Source organism: Anser brachyrhynchus (genome assembly GCF_964034855.1).
Source record: "Anser brachyrhynchus genome assembly, chromosome: 2".
NCBI lineage: Eukaryota > Metazoa > Chordata > Aves > Anseriformes > Anatidae > Anser > Anser brachyrhynchus.
In genome coordinates, this window is record NC_137695.1 from 45,480,141 (window position 1) to 45,499,409 (window position 19,269).

The following is a 19,269-nucleotide window of genomic DNA, read 5'->3' on the forward strand; positions in this document are numbered from 1 at the left end:
CTTTTCACACTGACACAGCTTTTAATATCTCTTAAGTGATTCAGTGTTATTCCCTTTCCTGACAGGTTCTGTTAGTGTTTTCAGATGGACTGGACGATGCACTGGAAGATCTCAGAAAAGCAGCCGATTCTTTTCGCTTCAAAGGTATTAGGGCACTACATCAATGCTCCGGCCTCCTACTGACACATGAACCAATGTATTGTTCTGCCACTACAACTTTCCTAAATAACATGACTCTCCCCATTGAGGGTATTCCTTGCAAGTCACTGGGAGAGTGTTTGCTTCTCCACGTGTATCAATGTTTGTGATGTTCAGAATTATTATCCATTCTAGGGTATTTGCATGGGCTTTTTCATCTTTAGTTGTACTCTTGAGCTAATATTTTAATGTAGTAAATGAAGACTGTTTATTATTATTATTATCTATTATTTTAAGCTACAGATTTTTTCTTCTGGGTTTGATCTATGTTAAAATATTCTGCAATACAGATCTAAAGTAGAAATTAAGCAGAGGCTGGTTCTAAGCTTAGGGTAGACACTTAGCTTCTGGAAGTACTTCAGGATGAATTCCACTGCAGAAAATTACTCTTTCAGTACAAGATACCTTCCTTTTATTGTGTTCCTTTGGCTTGTACTTTTCTGTAGCTTTGCCATCAAACAGAGGCTGTTGGTTAGAACCTTTTCTGTCACATCACTGCATGTTCCAAGGTTCCCACTGCCTTAAATGCAAGTGGTAGAAAGAGTGGAAAGCGAGGATAAAAGATTTCCACCTAAGAGGAAGACAGAAGGGTAGAGATTTCCTCAAAGAAATAGTATTTGAGGAAAGGAAAAACTGACCTCACTTCATTCTACTGTAAGATAGGCCAAAGATGTATCTACAATAAGAAGAAAATTTTAATGACTGATTAAAATGTGCGATGTAAAATACAATTCTCTTGTGACCTAAAGAGGAATGCTGACTTTATTTGTCAGCAGGAAAGATCAAATGGAAGCTGAGGAGCCCTGAAATCAATTTGTATGAATATGTAATTCAGTAGGTAAAGGTAGACAGATCATCTGAGACTGGCCTCCAGCTGAAGAAATGGCTTGAGCAAGCTTTAGTTCCCTCTTCCCACTGTTATCCCCATGAACCATTCCATTCATGGGTTGATAGATATTTGAAGAAACACTTCCAGGGTGCAGAGGGCCTGAGATTTTCCTGCTTTCTGGAGGGCACCTTCAGCAGCTAGAGCAGTCCCTCTTACTGACAAATGTAGTGCCAGATGTTAGACCCAAATCTGTTTTCTGTGGAAGAGAAGAGTTTTACACTTCTCTTTGGACACTGAGGTTAGCTCTTGAGCAGAAGTAGCAGTTCAGTCTGTCAGCTGGGAGAGAAGTTAACTGGAAGATAACTAGTCTTAATTTTTGTCTCATGTGTTGTTCTCAATGGCTTGATTTCTTTCAACATGCTATAAAATTTAAGTTTCAGAGAATTGCTATTATTCGCAATCATGTTGTTGGTTAAATAATATAGGTCAGGCATTCACAAACTTCAATCTATGCTTATGTTGAAGGCCTTGATGCACTTCTATTAGTTGGTCTGGACAATACACAGAATTTGACTGAACTTCGAGAAATAGAGTTTGGCAGAGGTTTTGAAAACAACGAACCTCTGAGTATTGAATTTGCGGATATTGCACGCATCTTGCAGAACAGCCTTGTAAGTCCTTTTGTGGTATAAACAAAATGGGGGAAACAATCTTTTTTTTTTTTTTCTTTTTATTTTGTAATCAACTTTACACAAATGCTATGTTGCTTGTCATTTTTTCAGGATACTGTTGCAGAAAGAAAATGCTGTGATGTTTTTTGTAAATGCCTTGGAGAAATTGGTGAACGTGGTGCCCGGGGAATTCCTGGAAGTAAGGTAAGAGAGCTGCGGTAGATGCTACATAAGAATTTCTTTATTATTTCAAGGTTTATTTGTGTTTTGTGGTAATTTGAAGCATGCATGCAGGTGCCCACAGCCCTTGCTATTAGGATTTATGAAGAAGAAACATGCAATGTGATCATTTCTCTACTGCATGTTCCTATTGCAAAAGTATTTTTTTAATGAAAATCATTCAGACACATAGAAGTCTTTAAGCACTCTTTGCAGAATTCAGCAGAAAGTAGAGAGAGATTTCAAAATGGTTTCTGATTAACCAAGAGCCTTTTTAGCTAACTGTGAATAATAAACTTCCAGTTGCCAAACTAAGAGTAGAAAATAATAGTTCTTCTTCACTAGATGTGAACTTCATCCTTTTGTGTGTTCTGGTTATTCTGAATATTCTCTACTGTAAGTTTCTCCTTATCAATACAGCACTAATTTACAGCGTTTCCTTAAAGCTTTTATATTGTCTCCTTTATTGTTTGTTTTAAATATTGCAGTTTTCACCACTTCTACAGCATAATAGTAGACCTCATTATTAAAGCTTTTGGTATATGTAGTTTCCATTTGTCTTGTGTTCTTTTCATTCCATTACTTCTGCTTATTCCAGTAACACACTAAATAACTTGTATTTGTAGTTTACACTCTTCAATTATCTGGTTTCAGTTAAATCCATTTTTGGTTATCTCTTAGCACGGGTATAGTCTTGCAATAAGTATTCATAAAACAGTTTACTGATCTCTTCTGTTAGTCTTGTTGATATTCTTACACCTGCTTTATTGAAATATCTGGATTATAGTGCTCAGACAAAACAGTATTCAGAATGTACTTGTAGTTGTATTGCAGGTAGACAGGCATGATGCCTTGGGTTGCACAACTTACAATTTTAAAAGCACATTCTTGCAGCACAAAATTGTCTCATTCTTGTTCATTTTCATTCCTAGAAATTCTGTCTGTTCTTACTTCTCTGAGAGATTTTTTTTTCTTTTTAACCTGAGGATGTGAGGTTTGCATCACTTCAAATACAAAGTTGCAATATTCCTAAAGTCTTTGTAAGGTATTGCAAAACCTTTGTCCTAACAAATTTCCACTTCCTTATATTTTTCATTTCACCTTAGAATTTCATTACTGTATAATATTTCCTTGTCAAAATAGCAAAGGAAGATACTTAGTTTGACCAAAAACCCACTGGGCTTTGTTAATTCATTAAGCAGTTTCATGAAATAGTATACTGAACTCTTATATTGGACATTGTTGCACTGTGGTGTATTTTTTTCCCCACAACCATGTGAAGTATTCTGGAATTGTGCAGAGTGGCTGTATAACTGCAATTGGAGAAGCCTGCCCTCTCCAGCATAACCAGATCCAGTTTCCAAGAAATGTTTTCTATCTGCATGTGCAGACTAATCCAATACTAATGAACCCATGTGCTTGGAGAACAGTTTATCATCTCTTATGTTCCCATTTTTTCAGGGAAGTGCAGGTTACAGAGGAATTCCTGGTCATCCTGGCGAGGAAGGTGGGGTTGTAAGTAAACACTCTTTCCTGCTGCAATCATGTTTGTTGGTGCCTAGATCTGTCTGCATTTACTCATTCACACAGCATCATCAATATTAACCTAAAATGTATTTAAGCAAAGTGTGTCTTAAGGTAAATATATGGACTTAATTCTCTATGTATCTGTACTTCACCATAATAACTAATAGCTTTTGATGTAAGAACAGCATCAGTTAGAAAGAATCATACAACAACATCTTATGTGGTATATTTTTGAGTAATTTATGTGATCATTTTCCATGACAGACTCTAGACAGATTGTGTGATAATCTCAGAGCCATCTCTTCCCTTCTTAGCATGACTGAATATCTTATAACTGGGTAACAAAATTAAATTTTGTAGTGTTTTGGTGATGTTCTAAGTCCTTTGCAGTGTGCTGTTCCTTTCACAGAATTCAGCATAATGTGCATATGCCAAAGTCCAGTCCCCTGGGAGTATTTCTTTTTTTGCTGTCTAGAAATAAACAAAAATCCCATGAAGAATAAGTAACTTCCTTAGCACTAAAAGCACAGAACTAGGTTTACAGCACTGCGCCCATTACATGGATGTCACTCCTAACTAAAGGTCAGAAGCCTGCAAGCCAAGAACAAGCCAAGGATTTCTCTCTGCACCTAATTGTAAAGTCTGCATTGGAGTAGTTCCAATTCTCACAGTAGATTGGTCAGCCTGAATTTGCCTTTGGTGAAACTACTTAGGGCAAGCCAACCTCCTGTTAAGAGGAAGACAGTAATGAAGAAAAGCAGTTGTCATCTAAGTTTATCAAGAAACTTCATTGGGATGGTGGTTTAACAATTTCTTTGGAAATCACTGGTTGTAACTAGTTTCTACAGAAAATTTCCACAGAATTATTTAAGATACATTATTTCATGATATAACATGTAACAATCTTCATATGGGTGAATCTTAACATTCCCTTTTGCTTCTTAAGGGGGGCAGAGGTCCAATTGGTTTCAATGGGACTCGAGGAGACAGGGGATGTACAGGTGCTAGAGGCCTTAAGGCAAGTATGTCGCTTAGAAGCATTTCCTAATCTTGTTTTCCATGAAACTGTTTTTTGTACTGTGCTGTATTCCTGAGGTATGGATGGAGAGCAAGACCTCCAGCTGTAAGAACAGACAATTTTTGCTGTCTCAAAAGAACTTTTTGAGAGGTACTTTGTGTATTCAAAGTCTGGTCAAATGGCATGGGATTTTGCTGACTCAGTAATTGCCAATGTCTTTACTATCACAAACTCCAGACTGGCTGCAGGTAAAACTACTAAACTTTACAGAATGAGAATGAAAATGAAGGCTGTACCATCTTCGTACAGGAAGGGGGTCAATCCCCTGTGTGGTAGGAGGGGAATGGTTTCCAATAGGGGTTACAAATACTGAGCCCATCAGGCCTCTGCATAGCAAACTTGTGTCCTGCTTCTGAAGCTTGATTTAAAAAATAAAAATAAAAAATTGTCACCAAATTTCATTCATGTTTATTTTCAATTTCAGGGCTACAGAGGTTATCAGGGAAGTCAGGTATGTGTTTTCATATGTAATCGATTTTCTTTCAGGATAACTGTGCTCTGCTTCATTTTAATTCATTATTCCTTTGTAAGATAAACACTATAGCAATGAAGGAATAGCATAAAAACCGTAGAGTACTTAATATACTATTGACATGAATATATAAGCGTGGATTTAAGTATGAGATGCTAAGTCTTATTTGTATTGAGAGTTTAGGATGGTTGCAGTCATAATTGATTTACTCTAGTTGACGAGAAAGGAATTTACTTCCTGTTTTAGTTGTCTGTCAAGGCAGTAATTCAGGTCGGCTGAATTTCATATTCTGAATGTTGAGGAAGCAGAGGAGAAAGGGCGGGGGGGAAGACTGACTGATATTTATTGCAGATTTAGGCAGTATTTTTCCGTCGTTATTGACACTTTTTCAATATCCAAACTTCTTTTCAGCTGTTTTTGTCACTCACTGATATTGCAACTCTACTTATTTAGCCTTTCAAACATACATGTTCATCAAAGAGAGATTGTTACCAATTTGTTAATAAAAAGTGAATTCTGGAAGACAGTGATCAGAATGGCAGTATTAGGTTCCAAGCTAGAGCAGTTAAAATGGAATTTAAATTGTATGTCATGCTTTCATGACAAAAACACCCCTAGAAAAGATTTAGGAGCCTCAGAGACTTGGAAGACATTTATTTCCATCCTGAGAACCTGCACATGTGAGGAAGTTCTGAGTGTGTTTTTTGATACCTCAACTCTGTTTGGAGTACTGCTCTCTACTGACTTTTTAAATCCTTCTATGTATTTTTCTTTCCTATTCCATTTTCTGTTCCGTTTCCTGAAATAATTTGTCCTCCTTTAAGTATCTGAAACATCTCATTATAGAGAAGGGAGAGTACTTGCTGACGATTTTGATTTGTTCAACTTGAATTGTACAGTGGGGATTACCAGGAGCAAAAACCCTACTGAAATCTAATGAAAATGTGAATATTTCATTATGTTGTGTCATCAAATCCACTTTTTATTTCAACTAAAAATATTAAACTTTCAGCATATAAAAAATGAATCTAATACTGTTAACTTAGTAAGGCTGAAGATGTTTATTGAAGTCTGCAAGGAATTTTAATACAACTATTTGGAAAAAAAGGCAATACAGAATACTTAATACAATGAAGTTTAGATCAGGCTGTCTGAGGTAGGAAATGAGCGAGGGAGAAAATAAGACTTGAGCAAGAGTCAGGACTGTTTACTTCTTCTTGAATACTTAATTCAAGAAATTTTTGTTTGTGGTGTTAATTTTGCCAAAATGTACAGCCACCTGATTTTTCTTGTAGTACATTTAAAACTGTTAAAAATGAGTAACACTTTTCCTCAGGAACTTTACCTTGGTGGTTTTGAAAATTCAATTTAACATCAAAACCTACAAAACTATTGCATCTGTAGAGTCTGTCAGACTGAGACTCCTGTTGGTATAACTGACATTTATAACATGCTGTTGTGCCACATTCAGTGATTTGTTGAATACCTTTTCAGATCTCAGGTAGTAAAATGACTGTGGTCTCGGCAAATTTCATTTATTATTAAAAGTAAGAACATCACAGTTAATTCTTTTCTTATATCCAGTAATGAAAGAGGGAAGCACTTCAAAATATCTTTAAAAATGAATGTATTGCATGGCCAGATCTGAAACATTGTGGAGGATGCATAAATGAAGTGATTTTCTGACAGCTATAACTCTATTCAGCGACTTCATTCTTTATTTCCAGAGCAAGTTAACATCACAAAATCCTCAGGTTTGAATAGGTATTTTTATGACAAATTGACTTCCATAAATGGTTGCAATGTGGTGATTGATTTCTGCAAAGTGAAGAGAAGAGCAGGGCTTGTTTGCATGGGAGCAGGGTTGCTCTTTACGTGGCACAAAAGGCAAGATAGACTGACATTTTCTTTAATCTCTTTTCCTAGATCAGCCAGAAGCAGCCCTCTTACTTGTATTTATAGTGTTGTCTTCTCAAGCTTGCTATGCAAGACTACAATTAGTCTTGTGCTAATTGTACAGCTGCTACATTGATTCCACGAATACCTTGGCAAATAGTGCCTTCATTAGTTTTGTAGGTGTTGACCTTTTGAATAATACTATTTTATAGCACGGATGTCAGGATTGATCCTGATGGAAACAAGCATTACATTGCCAAAACAATGATTTTTTTTAACATGTCCCAAAGCCTAAGATAAACTTTCTGTAATTGTTCTTATCATGGTTATTCTTTTTAGCTTTTCAATACACCTTTCACAGTAATAAAATGAGTTTTAAAAACAAATAAACAATTCAGACATATAAGGTAGTTGTATTTCAGAATATACCTAGTTTTTGAAGGTGCTGCAGTTGTGAAAAACCAGCATATAGCAAAGCACAATTTAAATCCTGGATAAGATCTGTAGTTTTAACAATTGTTCTTATTAACTGTTCTTAACTATGAACTCTTTTAGAAGTTAGTAATTCTTTTTAAATTCTTAATTATTAGCTCCTAGTTATTATTCTTAATTATTCCTGCTAACCATCAAAAAAAGCTATTCTTTTTCAAGTATCCAAAAACAAGATCAACACCTCTTTCCTTGATCAAGGACACAAGTGGACTGATGCTAATATGATGGCTTTTTGCTTATTGCTATAGGGTGAACACGGCGATGGTGGACTTGATGGCATTGATGGAGAGCAGGTAAGCTATGCTTCAAATGTGTAGTTCAATTAAAAACCTATTTAACCTATTTTGAACCTATTTCAAGGTTCAAAGGCACAGATTTCTGCCTCTTTGAATGGGCTTTAAACCTGAACAGAAAATCAGTTTAGTGTTTGGAGTTACATGTCTAATAGAAGTTGGATCCTGTCAGACAGAATTTGTGAACTGCATTTATCAGAAAGAACATTCATTATTTTTTATAATTTCTTTCTTCCCTCTTTGTGAGTCTAGGGAGACAATGGACCTCCTGGGCTTTCCGGAGAGAAAGGCAGCCCTGGAAAACGGGTGAAGTATCATTTATAGTAACAAGATTTTACAAAAATGTCTTTCTGAAGTGTAATGCCTGTGACTTTTTCTCTAGTATATTATAATATCTAATATATATAGCTGCCTGTTCTCATATATGATGAGGCCTCTGCTGCAAATCAGTGTAGCTCCACTGATTTAAACAGATCTGTGTTATCTTGTCTGGCCTCTCTCTACCACAGATACTGTCTCTACCCACACCAGAATTGTTTGTACTCTTTTTATAACTTTAGGGCAGAAAAGGCCCCAGAGGAGAATCAGGTGAACGAGGAGAACCTGGTCTAAGAGGGGATCATGTAAGTGTATTTCTTCATTTTTGTTAGGTTGCACTAATTTGTGCTTTTATTTTCTGAAGGAGCTGCCTGAGATATAAGTTATTTGAAGAGTTTTTCATGATCCTAGGTGGTGCAGTACTTTCCAAAGAGTATGGCATATTCCAGGAGTTCTGTGCTCTTCAGATGCAGATGGACTTGTGTGTTTTGATGCATTGCTTGGAAGCAGATGTTTAAGCTTCAGGTCTCCAACTTGTTCCTTGCATTTTTGTTTTATTTATTTGTTTTTACCATGGACAAATAACTCCTTTTGGAGCTGTTTAGTCCTACCCTGTGGTTCTCACCTAATAGAGGGATTTCTCTATCACTTAAAACCCAAGTGAACTGACTCTTTGTTATAAATTTATAATGATGCAAAGGCATGTTACTTCTTCATGCTGACATTTCTTCTATGCATGCTTTAGAGCTCTCTATATAAATGCAGACTCTGAGGGCTAAAATTTCAGTGGAGGTGTTATCTACTTGTAGTACAACTTTGTCTTATACGTATTTCAAAGATCTTTGTTCTAGAGTCAAGGATAATGTGATGACTCCTGTCTTCTAACACTTATGAAAGAAATCAGGTGCCATGGTAACTTGGCCTCTTTGAGGGATCAGGATTTCACATGCGTCTAGCATTAAGTGGCTAAATGAAACTCCATTCTAGTATGACCCCGTATGAGAATCGGTAACTAGGTGTGATCTTAATTCAGTTAACAATACCCAAACAACCAGAACAGCATCACATTTTCAAGGTTTGCTTTGTTGCCCATTGGAAATATTTATTTTTACCTCTTTGCAGAAGAGGTAACTGTGGACTTTGCAGAAGAGCTTATATAGCGTTCTTGCAAGCGTGTTCATTCAAAATAATGTTTATATTCCTTTTTGGCTGCAATAATAAATGTCATTAATCTTATTTCCATATCTTGTGTCTGTAGTTAGATTAACAAAGGTATAGTCACTGAAAATGCTTAACTTTCTGCTTAACTTTTCCAGGGAGATCCTGGGATTAACAATAATGTTCCTGGTCCTAAGGGTGAAAAGGGAAACTCAGCATGGCAGGTAAGCAAGTAATTTTGCATTAAGAAGAGTAAGGGTTTGGATAATTGCCAAGTTGTATTGGCTGTCCATTGACAAAGCAGCTCTTTTCTTTCATTTTTCATTTTGCCTTTAGTGTGTATATGCAACACAGAAAACTTTAAAATGTGCATGATGTTGGGTTTTGTTTTGTTTTATTTTTTCATTAAAAGAAAAACAAAGAGTTAATGAAGACTATGGTAATATTCTCATGGAATACACCATCAAACTGGGCTTGAGCTAAAGCAAGATATGGATTTAGTATAAATATATCATTCTAGCTCAATTTTATATCACCAAATAGAGAGATTCCTGGTGATGGGTTGCAGAGATTTTTTTAAAAACCCTGCTGGGAAAAATGTGTTGGATATCACCATGCTGTACCCACTTTACTATGTAACTGCTATTTTCTCATGGTGATGGATAAAAACTCCATTTTGGCCTGTAGAACATAAGAACTTGGTTATGTGCTGATAAAGTGATGTCTGAATTTTTACTGGGTTTTTGAGCCATACTGCAAGAAAGTAAATCTAACACAAGAGCACAGCCCATTAACTGTCACACTTAATTTAGAAAAATAAACAAAGATAAGTAGTAGGAAAGTATCTGTAATTGGTGGTGGATGATGGTTTGAAATTCAAAACAAGCATAGTTTCACTCTCATTTATAATTGATGATCAGGAACTGTTTGCAGAAAAAAAGGCATTTAGCATGATGCAACTGATTGAAGTGAAATTACTTAGGAGAAGAATAAAAGAAGGACCATAAAAAGAAAAATGTGTAATTACAAGAAAAATAAACAGTATTTAAAGTGCTTGTTCTTTACTTTGTTTTGCAGGGAGACCCAGGACCACATGGACTCCAAGGAGAGCAGGGTCATGATGGCCCTAATGTAAGAACAGTAGTCAATACAGGTTGAAAATAACTGATCTAAGATGCAGTGGGGTTCCCATTGAGACAACCAATTTTTCTCTTCTTCCTTTTATCCCACATGTAAAACTCCTGCAATGAGAAGGAACATAAATCTTCTACAATTTTCATAGTTCAATATACTTGGCTTCAAATTTACTAGCTTATATGTATTGCAGTGGTTTTTGTTGTTGTTTTGTTTGTTTCTGTTGTTTGTTTTTTAATCAGGAATTTGCTATAAAATTAATTTCAGGTCTGATTCATGTGAAATTGCAAGCCTTAAATTCAGTGCAGCCTTTTCCGTGAGGCTTAATAGCCTGGTAATTTTGCCATAGACATTTTTATCCCTCCTTCTTCCCTGTAACAGTAAGTTCCATATGCCTCATATGCCTGCTGCTCTTTTTCATCCACTGGGGACTGGAACCTATGAAATCGCCTCCTATAGTCTGTTAGAAAGGTTCCTAATGCTAATGTATAAGATCATGATCACTTCTCATCCAAGCTGCAGAAGCATTCTGAAGGTTGCTAGTGATGTTAACATCACGTTCACTAGCGCTTCTGAACAATGTGCAGAAGGAAGCAGTGCATACCTTTTGGCTCAGAGGTAGAGGAGATGGCTTTTTATTTTAGCCAAGGAGCAGCTGACTGGGAAGATGTTTTCCAGAATTCTGTTGAGATGTCTTCCCTCTTTACTCACTAAGGGCTTTTCTTTGATGAGGGTAATAGTTGTGTAAGGATTTCTGTCCCAAATTGATTCTTTTTTTCATTTTTACCTTAAAAAAACGGGATTTTTCTTTCTTCGGAAATAGTCTCTGGTCTCTGTAAGTTGAATGTATTTACTTAATTATAAGTTGTTTTTTCACCTTGCTCGGTGTTCTGGGTGTAATCTCGTGCCATTCCTTCCTAGGGAGCAGAAGGTCGAAGAGGCCTTCCAGGTGTAAAGGTGAGTGGCTAACACTGCTGCTGCCTATTTACATGCAGTTATATGTCCAGCCTGAGCATTTGTTCCTCTTTACTGGAGAAATTTCGGTGTGATTCAAGACACAAGTATTCAGCAACAAAAAGTCTATTTCAAGCCAAGACAGTCTCGGGTGCATGTACTAGAGGCAGTCCTGGCTTGAAAGATTTAGAACTGGAAAGGAGAAAGACAGCTTTTGTTGAAATAAAAGGACAGACTCTTGTATTATTAAGGCAAATTTGGGAACACAAGTAGAGGAGAGACTGTTGCTAAAGATGAGGAATGAACAGAAAGGCTGCAGGAATGCAGGAATATTTCTGAGATTGTGGTGTAAAATGTGAAGCAAATGGAAGTGATATTTTGCGCTGTATCTCAAGTGTTTGTCACACCGTATACCAAAAAAAAAAAAAAGGAAGAAAAATCCACAACAAAACAAAGCTATTAAATTCTTTTGCTGTTCATTTGAGTTTTCTTAAGTGGAAGTTGAAGCAGATTGAAAGCTGCTTGGAACCACTGGAAAACATTCTGTCAGCTAATACTCTGTGCAGACATGAAATGATTACCTGTTGATATGCATATGATAGGTGTTAATTTCTTTTCTTCCCCCCCCCCCCTTTCTTTTTTTGATGTTTGCTTTTGTTCTGGCAGGGTGGACAAGGAGATCTGGGAGAAGCAGGTTACCCAGGAGATCCTGGTTTTAAAGGCCCACAGGTAGCTAAAAGAACTTTAGAGATGATCTACATGTTAGCTGTGGAGAAAATGAGTTGTCAGTCTTAATCTTTTGTTTTTCTTTTGGAATGCTTTGTTTTCTTCAACTAATGAATATTATGAGGAAAAATCCTTGGCAGATAGACTCTGTGGCCCTGAGGAATTAAATGGGCCAAGTTTCTCTTTTTGTTTATGCAAATGCAGCTTCTAGTGAAATCAAGAGGAAAGTGAGTAGCCAGAATAAATAATTTAGTCAAGATGTCTCTAGCTTCCAGGATAATGTCAAGCAGATCTTCAAAATGAACTCATTAGAAATTTCTAGTAATAAGTAGATAATTTTATTGCATTTTTGAATGTACTCTATTTACAAACTGTTGAAATTATGAAAATGATATACTTACTGACTGACAAAACCAATGAAAAAATCCTGTTTAAAAAAAAAAGGGTTTGTGGAGTTATTTTAAAGAGAACCACAGTGGTAGAATGCTTATTGTAGATTCCAGTTTTAATATTCTCCATCCACTGACAATATCGGCATCTGGAGAAAGCACGCCTAGTAGTGTGTTGTGTGACGTCTTATTGATATCCTAGACACCATAGAGGCTCTCTGAGTATAGCCCTCAGGCAGTGACCTTCTTAGCTGCTTCACCAGGTCTAATTCCTACAACCAAACAGTCAGGAGTTTCACCTGTGCATTGAGGCTTGCAAAACAGGCCCTTGAATTCTGGTCATTGCAGTAATCTAATCTTCGTTGAAAGACTATGAACACTGAACTAACTTTTCTTTCAATGTCTGTTTATGTCAGGGCCCAAAAGGACTACAAGGGATCAGAGGACCTCCAGGACCACAAGGCATGCCAGGCCCTCCGGTTAGCCTTAAATAAATAATATATCCTTGCTGCACACCTTAGGGCTTTTCATTTTTCAATGTTTGTGTTATTCTTCTAATGAGTTTTTAACAAATGTACAGAGCGAAGAAACTGAAGATTTTTCAGTATATTTCTTAAGCAAACTGATGGTCATATGAGGCTGCAAATCTTGAGAAATAAGTTTAGGTGGGTGAATAGGAAGAGAACTTCAGAGTTAGCTTTAGATTCCTTAGCTTTCGATTCCTTTCTCAGTTCCATTGTATCAGGAGTAACACCATGGCTTGCAGCACCTACTGGTCCAGATGTACACTGGATGAGTTGAGGGCATAGTTAGATATTCAGCTTGTCAATGCTTTCATTAAAATATGACCTGTGAGATTTAATGCTAAGTTATGATGAGGTTTTAACTATTGAGCACTGACTGCTGATCTTCCTTGCATTTGTGTGATGTTGTTGATTTTGGGGCTCTTATTCTGAAATTAAACCAGTATAACTCAGGATTAGAACATCTGACTATGTCAGCTTTGGATATCTACTTTAGTCATGTTCAAGCTTACATACCCATTTATACGTGTGTATATTTATATATATATATATATTCATATTGCTTGTGCTTTCACTGTCATACTTGTAATAGCTATGTAGATAGAAAATAATATTTATATCATACTTAATAATACTTCGGAAATTTTAGAGTAGTCACACAGACACCAGGAAATAACTTGAATGATAGCTTGATCCATAACTTATTGTGGTCCTCAAAAGCTTTGGCAAAGTCTGTTTATGTTCTAATGTCTGTATTGATTCTACAATAATTTCAAGTGGCAGTGAATGAATCTTGAGTGTAATGAAGCCTTGAATTCTTCATTGTATAGCATTTTACTGATATTTCTGATTACAGGCTAGTCCGGGTCCCCCAGGTCTACCTGGCTCTGTTGGAAAGCTAGGTGCAAGAGGAGCAAAGGTAAACATTTTTAAAGCACTTGATTGCAGCAATATGAGCACATCATTCATTATTCTGACTGAAAAAGCATGAACTAACACTTGCGTTGTTGATGTGGAACATGTAAAAATTAAGTTTCATAAGAATTTTTAGGTTGCATGGGAAGGCAAGCAATGTGTTCAAGGTCACTTACCAGTGTCAGAGCTATACTATGAAGCTATTAGTCAGCATGACTGCTGTTCTAATTGCTGTTGTGGTCATGGTTCTTGATGGGACCTGGCTTCTCACAAACTGTAGTAGGGGTATGGCAGTGGTGACCCTTGAGCTTGTTTTAAGATTCTTAAACTCTGTCCAATCTATTGAAAATAAGTACCAGTTAATGAAGCATAGCTGTTCATTTTAACCTTTTTGTTCCAGATTCCTAGCCAGTTCAAAGACCCCTGACTGTTAGGATGGTTATTATAAAGGAATTAATATGTTGAGAAGAACTAAATCAACATGAATTTCAACAGAAAGGCTTATCCTAATACACGGTCCACATTATGGCTCTATTACTTGTAATAAATGTTATCCCTTACTTTCCTATAATTAATGTGCATTGATACAGGAGACTATTAAATAACAATACGTGATTTTAGGTGTTTTTGTATTTCTGGATCTAGAAGGCTTAACGAATACCAGTTAACAAAGCCTTTTTAGTCTTTTTGAAGAATTACTACATTCAGTACAGAGAGGTGTCAGAATGTCAGAGTGCTGCTGTGAAAAGAGTCGCTGTGTGAAAACACACAGTGACAAAGTTAGGAAGAAACATGGGATTTAATCACCTTGTCTTTTGCTGTAGCCACCATATTAACTGTTTTTTACTGGAATCACTCAGAATCAGAGTCTGATTCTGTGCTGTTTACATTTGGGGTTCTTGTTAGAAGAAAGTTCAATAAGAAAGTGAAAACCAAAAAAAAAAAAAAAAAGGAATGAAAGAAAATAAAACTTGCAAGAGGACTAAGAACACAGACCAAACAGCCTTCCTGAGAAATATCCTCTGCTACAAACAGACGCTTTCATGCTGGTAGAATTCCAAGATATGTCCCGCCTACGTTAATATAACTTTTCCTAGAAAACACTCTTGCCAGTAGGAAGTTCTGTGTAACAATGGGAGGTTTTTCTGAGGAAAGCCCATGAGGTTTTCTCATTGTCTTCCGATTTGCCCAGTACTTTCCAGTTACATACCCAAGAAACCTTCTCTCAAATATCATCTGTAACAGAATGTTTTGATCTGCATCACATAGCTTGTAAAAAGCATAAGCGCAATTCAGTCTAGCAGACAAGTTTACATTTCAGAAACAAGTTCTCCTGAATGAGCCAAAATAATGTTTGTTACATTTCAATTATGACAGGGTGAACCTGGTGATCCTGGAGAGAAAGGCCCTCTGGGACCAACTGGACAGAGAGGTGTACGAGTGAGTCTTTCTGCCCTAGTTCTGGACCCCTGTAATTCAACATTCGTTCAGCTGGATCAGCTCAGTTCATTCCCTTCTTCTATTTTCAGTTTGACACAGTTAAAATGATTTCACATTTGGTTCTCAATTTCCTTATGGAAACCAGATTCCTTGTTGTCTACAGATAATATATTTTCACTCAAGTTCTCTATATGTGCTAAAGAGAATTTGCTAGAGGTAGGTCACACAGTGGAGAATGGCCTTAATCCCTTTTTTCTCTGTATGGATTTTGCCATCATTTAGACTGTGTCATGATAGCTTGTCCTACTTCGTCAGTATCAGCAGCCTGGACACAGCACTGTAATGGGAGGTCTGTTTTCCAAAATGGAACCGGATATAAATCCAATCCTTTATTAAAAGCTAACTGATTATATTCAACCTTTGCAGGGCATGGATGGCAGAGACGTGCATGGTCCTGAAGGGAGCAAAGGAGCAAAGGTAAGTGTTGGGAGTCAGAACGTCTCTCAGACTCCATTGCACAAGGTCACTTTTAATGGGACCATCAAAGTTGATTCAAGAGGGATGTAAGATGTGGCCACAGTGTGCTCCTGAGGTTCAGGAAGAGGCTTAGCCTTCCGACATCCATCCTTGTGAGAAATTCTGAAAAGGGTTATCTGAAACTGAAACAAATGTGGCTGTGACCTCTAATTCTGTTTCATGAGACCTTAGGAATGTGGTTTAGTACAAACACAGATTGACTCTGGAGATGACTGAAGACTGGAGTGAGAATTATGCTCCCATTCTGAACAAGTGGTGACTTACAATGGTAACACATGAGAACGAATGGGAAGGAGCTGCTCTTTTGATATCCACTCACCCTTTCCTTGGTGTGTATGAATATAGGGGTGTAAGTTGAACTTTTTGGAGTACCCAGTCTGCTTGACTAGCCACTCTTGTTTTCAACTGAGTTGTTTCCTCTTGTTTGGGAAACAGAAGCAATCCAGTGGATTCACTGGAGGCGCATCTGTTTCACTCTCTGATCTTTTTGTGGGAGAAGAATAATGCTGCAGAAGCTGCAGAAAAGGTATGAAAGGCTTTCCAGGAGGCTCTCCAACTGATGACCTCTTGTTTTTTTTTTTTCAAATGGCTTATTACAAAAATGACTCTTGATACTTCTTGCTGTGCAAAAAAAAAAATCTGTTTTCTTGCCTTCTTAGCCCCAACAATTTCCTTTGATGGGAGATTTTCACAGGTTACGTGTATATTATATATAAGACTAGTTCTTTTAATCTCTTCAAATAAAATAAGTAGGAGCACTTGTTTATTTCAGGGAAGATCCTCCCTGTTACAAATGAAGAGAAAAGGATTCTGCTAAATCTCCTTGTTGTTATTCATTGTTTTAAAGGACTGACTTAAAGCCCTTCTTATACACTGATATATTTGCCCAAGGTTTGGCAGGGCTTAGATTAAAAATATATATATAATTAAAAATAAAAATAATTCAACCCAGAATGATGATCCAGAAAGAATTGGTTTTCCCCTAATAGCTAAGTGCATAGGCTTAAGATTGCTATAAATCACAGAGGTACACAAGTTAAATTGCACTCTTATTTACAATGTGGGGTCTATGTGCATGTAACTTTCTAGAAATAATAGTATAAAGTCATGTGATAAAAATCTGCTGGGCAAACCTTGATTGCTTTGTGATGTTTGACAGCCATGTCTAGTTTCATAGGAAAGAACTCTTAAAACAAGGACATACATAAGTAGTGTGAATTCTGCTAGTTACTCTAATGTCAAGGAAAGATAAGCTTCCTTTCTCATCAGTCTTCCTGAGAGTTCTCATTTTTGATACACAGGCAAAGAGTATGCCAAGAACTGAACTAACCCAAAACAGTTAATGAAGTTACTTCTAATATGCCAATAATATGTTATAGTATCACTGCTCAGTATGGAATGTACAACATTCTGAAAATGCTTTTAAACACTGCTTTGAATATTTTGTTTTACTCATGATCACTGAATAAGATTACTGCTGTATTTTACTAGGAGTCATAAATAATTTTTGTTAAAACACTTATTTGAGAAATGGGATGCTGTTGAAAATTCAGAAACTGTTGGAATGATTTACAATGCTCTTGCTTTACGTGAAAAAGTTGTTAATCTAAAAAGGAGTCTTTTGAGACCAGAGGAGTAGCCGCTGCTACTTGAATGGACTGGAACACCAAGAATAATTTTGAAATTCTTTTTGGTTTAAAGAAATTAAACGCTAAGCAGATCACAAAGTTCTAGATTCTTATGAAGTCTTATTTTCTTTCTATTGGCAGGGACAACCTGGATTCATAGGGTATCCTGGTCCAGAGGTATGATTAAATGGACATGCTTGCTCTTATTATTTCTTGTTTTACACTGTTCTCGTTTGAAATCTGTCTGTTTTCTCCCTTCATATAAAGTTCTAAATTTCACTAATTTTCAGGGAGAAGATGGAGACCCAGGTATTCCAGGAGCTAAAGGACCCAAAGGAGTTAGAGGTAGAAGGGTAAGAATGATAAATCTGTTAACTCTGTAAAGAGTTCTGTAAGTAAAGCCCATATGTCCTGAGTGTTTCCAGCTCACAGTGTAGTTTTAGAGGTTTTTCTGTGCTGAAATTCTGCACTTGTATGTGGAATTATAAAGAATAAAACTTTTGTTTCTATTTACAGGGTAATGCTGGCATACCAGGTTCCCTGGGAGATCCAGGGGACAAAGGACCATCAGGACCTATGGTAATGTACTTTTATTTAAATAAATAAAAATATATATATATATATATATAAAGCTCTTAGTTGCTCTTAAACTCACTTCTAGATTAATGGAATATTTGATAGTGTTTTGTATGATAAACAATACTTAACCAGCCCGGGGGCACAAGAAAGAAGATCCAATTCTGATTGATACTGGTCCTCAAGAGCAACAGGTAGTGAATATTTGAAAAAACAGGAAGGAAAATGTGCTGAGAAATAGGTCAGACTACTGGTCTGCAACTCTTTCAGGTGCTCAGAAATCTGTGCTGAGCAATGTTGTCTCCTCATATTTCAAATTAGCAAATGATTATTGGGGAAACACTGTATGCCTGCATTTTCTTTGGCCTACAGAGTCATAGATGGAGATATGTTATCATAGTCTGATTTTCTGGATCTGTATTTAATTTATTTCAGGGTGCCAAGGGACCAAGAGGCACCATTTTAATGGAAGTAAGTAACTACCTCACAGCTAACTGCATTGTACATAGAACTAAGTTTTAGTCATCATCTATTTGTATGCACTGAATGCAATGAGCACATTTAATTGTTAGAAAACAGTATCTTTCTCAAATACTTTTCAGAGTACAGTGAGTACAGTGGGTCCTTCTGTTTGGCAAATAAGGAAAAAAGTATGCAGATGGATTTACACTATTTACAAACTTTTGAGCCATTCATATTCCTGTACCTGTTACCTCATTCACATCAGTTTAAACACCAGCTCAGGTTTATGGTTATTTCTCACCCTGTTGTAAAGAAAGGCATTTCATCAGCAATAGCTGTTTTCATTGGGAATAACAGGGCAGGATTTCTTCAGAATCCTAACTCATATAGGATGAGAATTCCTAAGTAAAGGCTTCATCTAACCCTTGCACGGACAAGTATCTGCAGGCAACACTACTGCAGGTATATTCTGCATTCCAAGGAGGGGAGGACAGGTCTGCTCCTCCTTCACAGACCTCCCTCTTCCTCTGCAAGTTGCTACTGAAATTCTCATTCTCCTTTGGAAGTGCCATTGCCCAGTGACCTCCTAGATATGATTATTACACAAAATAAAGAATGGCTGAATAGTTGTTTCATACTCCAAATCATGGCTAAATGCCAACAGAGCATGTCTGAAAGAAAACAAAACAAAACAAAACAAAAAAAACACACCACACTTAATTTCTGCATCAGGCATCAGGGACAGAGCCCCTGTACAATTTGAAATAGAGAGGAACTGGAATGTATGAATCTGGACTCCGAGTGAGAGTTCAGCAGCTTAGATCTGACCTTCA

The 19,269-nt window shown here is 36.8% G+C and overlaps 1 protein-coding gene across 1 annotated transcript in view; it reads left to right on the forward strand.

Moving 5' to 3' along the window:
• Positions 1-19,269, forward strand: part of COL6A6 (collagen type VI alpha 6 chain) — a 47,583-nt gene that overhangs the window by 17,127 nt on the left and 11,187 nt on the right. Inside the window, 21 exon segments of the mRNA XM_080578589.1 lie at positions 66-144; positions 1,553-1,698; positions 1,810-1,902; positions 3,379-3,432; positions 4,391-4,470; positions 4,955-4,973; positions 7,631-7,675; positions 7,928-7,981; positions 8,236-8,298; positions 9,310-9,375; positions 10,229-10,282; positions 11,207-11,242; positions 11,906-11,968; positions 12,771-12,833; positions 13,735-13,797; positions 15,171-15,233; positions 15,660-15,710; positions 17,540-17,575; positions 17,689-17,751; positions 17,915-17,977; positions 18,410-18,445. Coding sequence (XP_080434715.1) covers positions 66-144; positions 1,553-1,698; positions 1,810-1,902; positions 3,379-3,432; positions 4,391-4,470; positions 4,955-4,973; positions 7,631-7,675; positions 7,928-7,981; positions 8,236-8,298; positions 9,310-9,375; positions 10,229-10,282; positions 11,207-11,242; positions 11,906-11,968; positions 12,771-12,833; positions 13,735-13,797; positions 15,171-15,233; positions 15,660-15,710; positions 17,540-17,575; positions 17,689-17,751; positions 17,915-17,977; positions 18,410-18,445 — 1,290 coding nt within the window.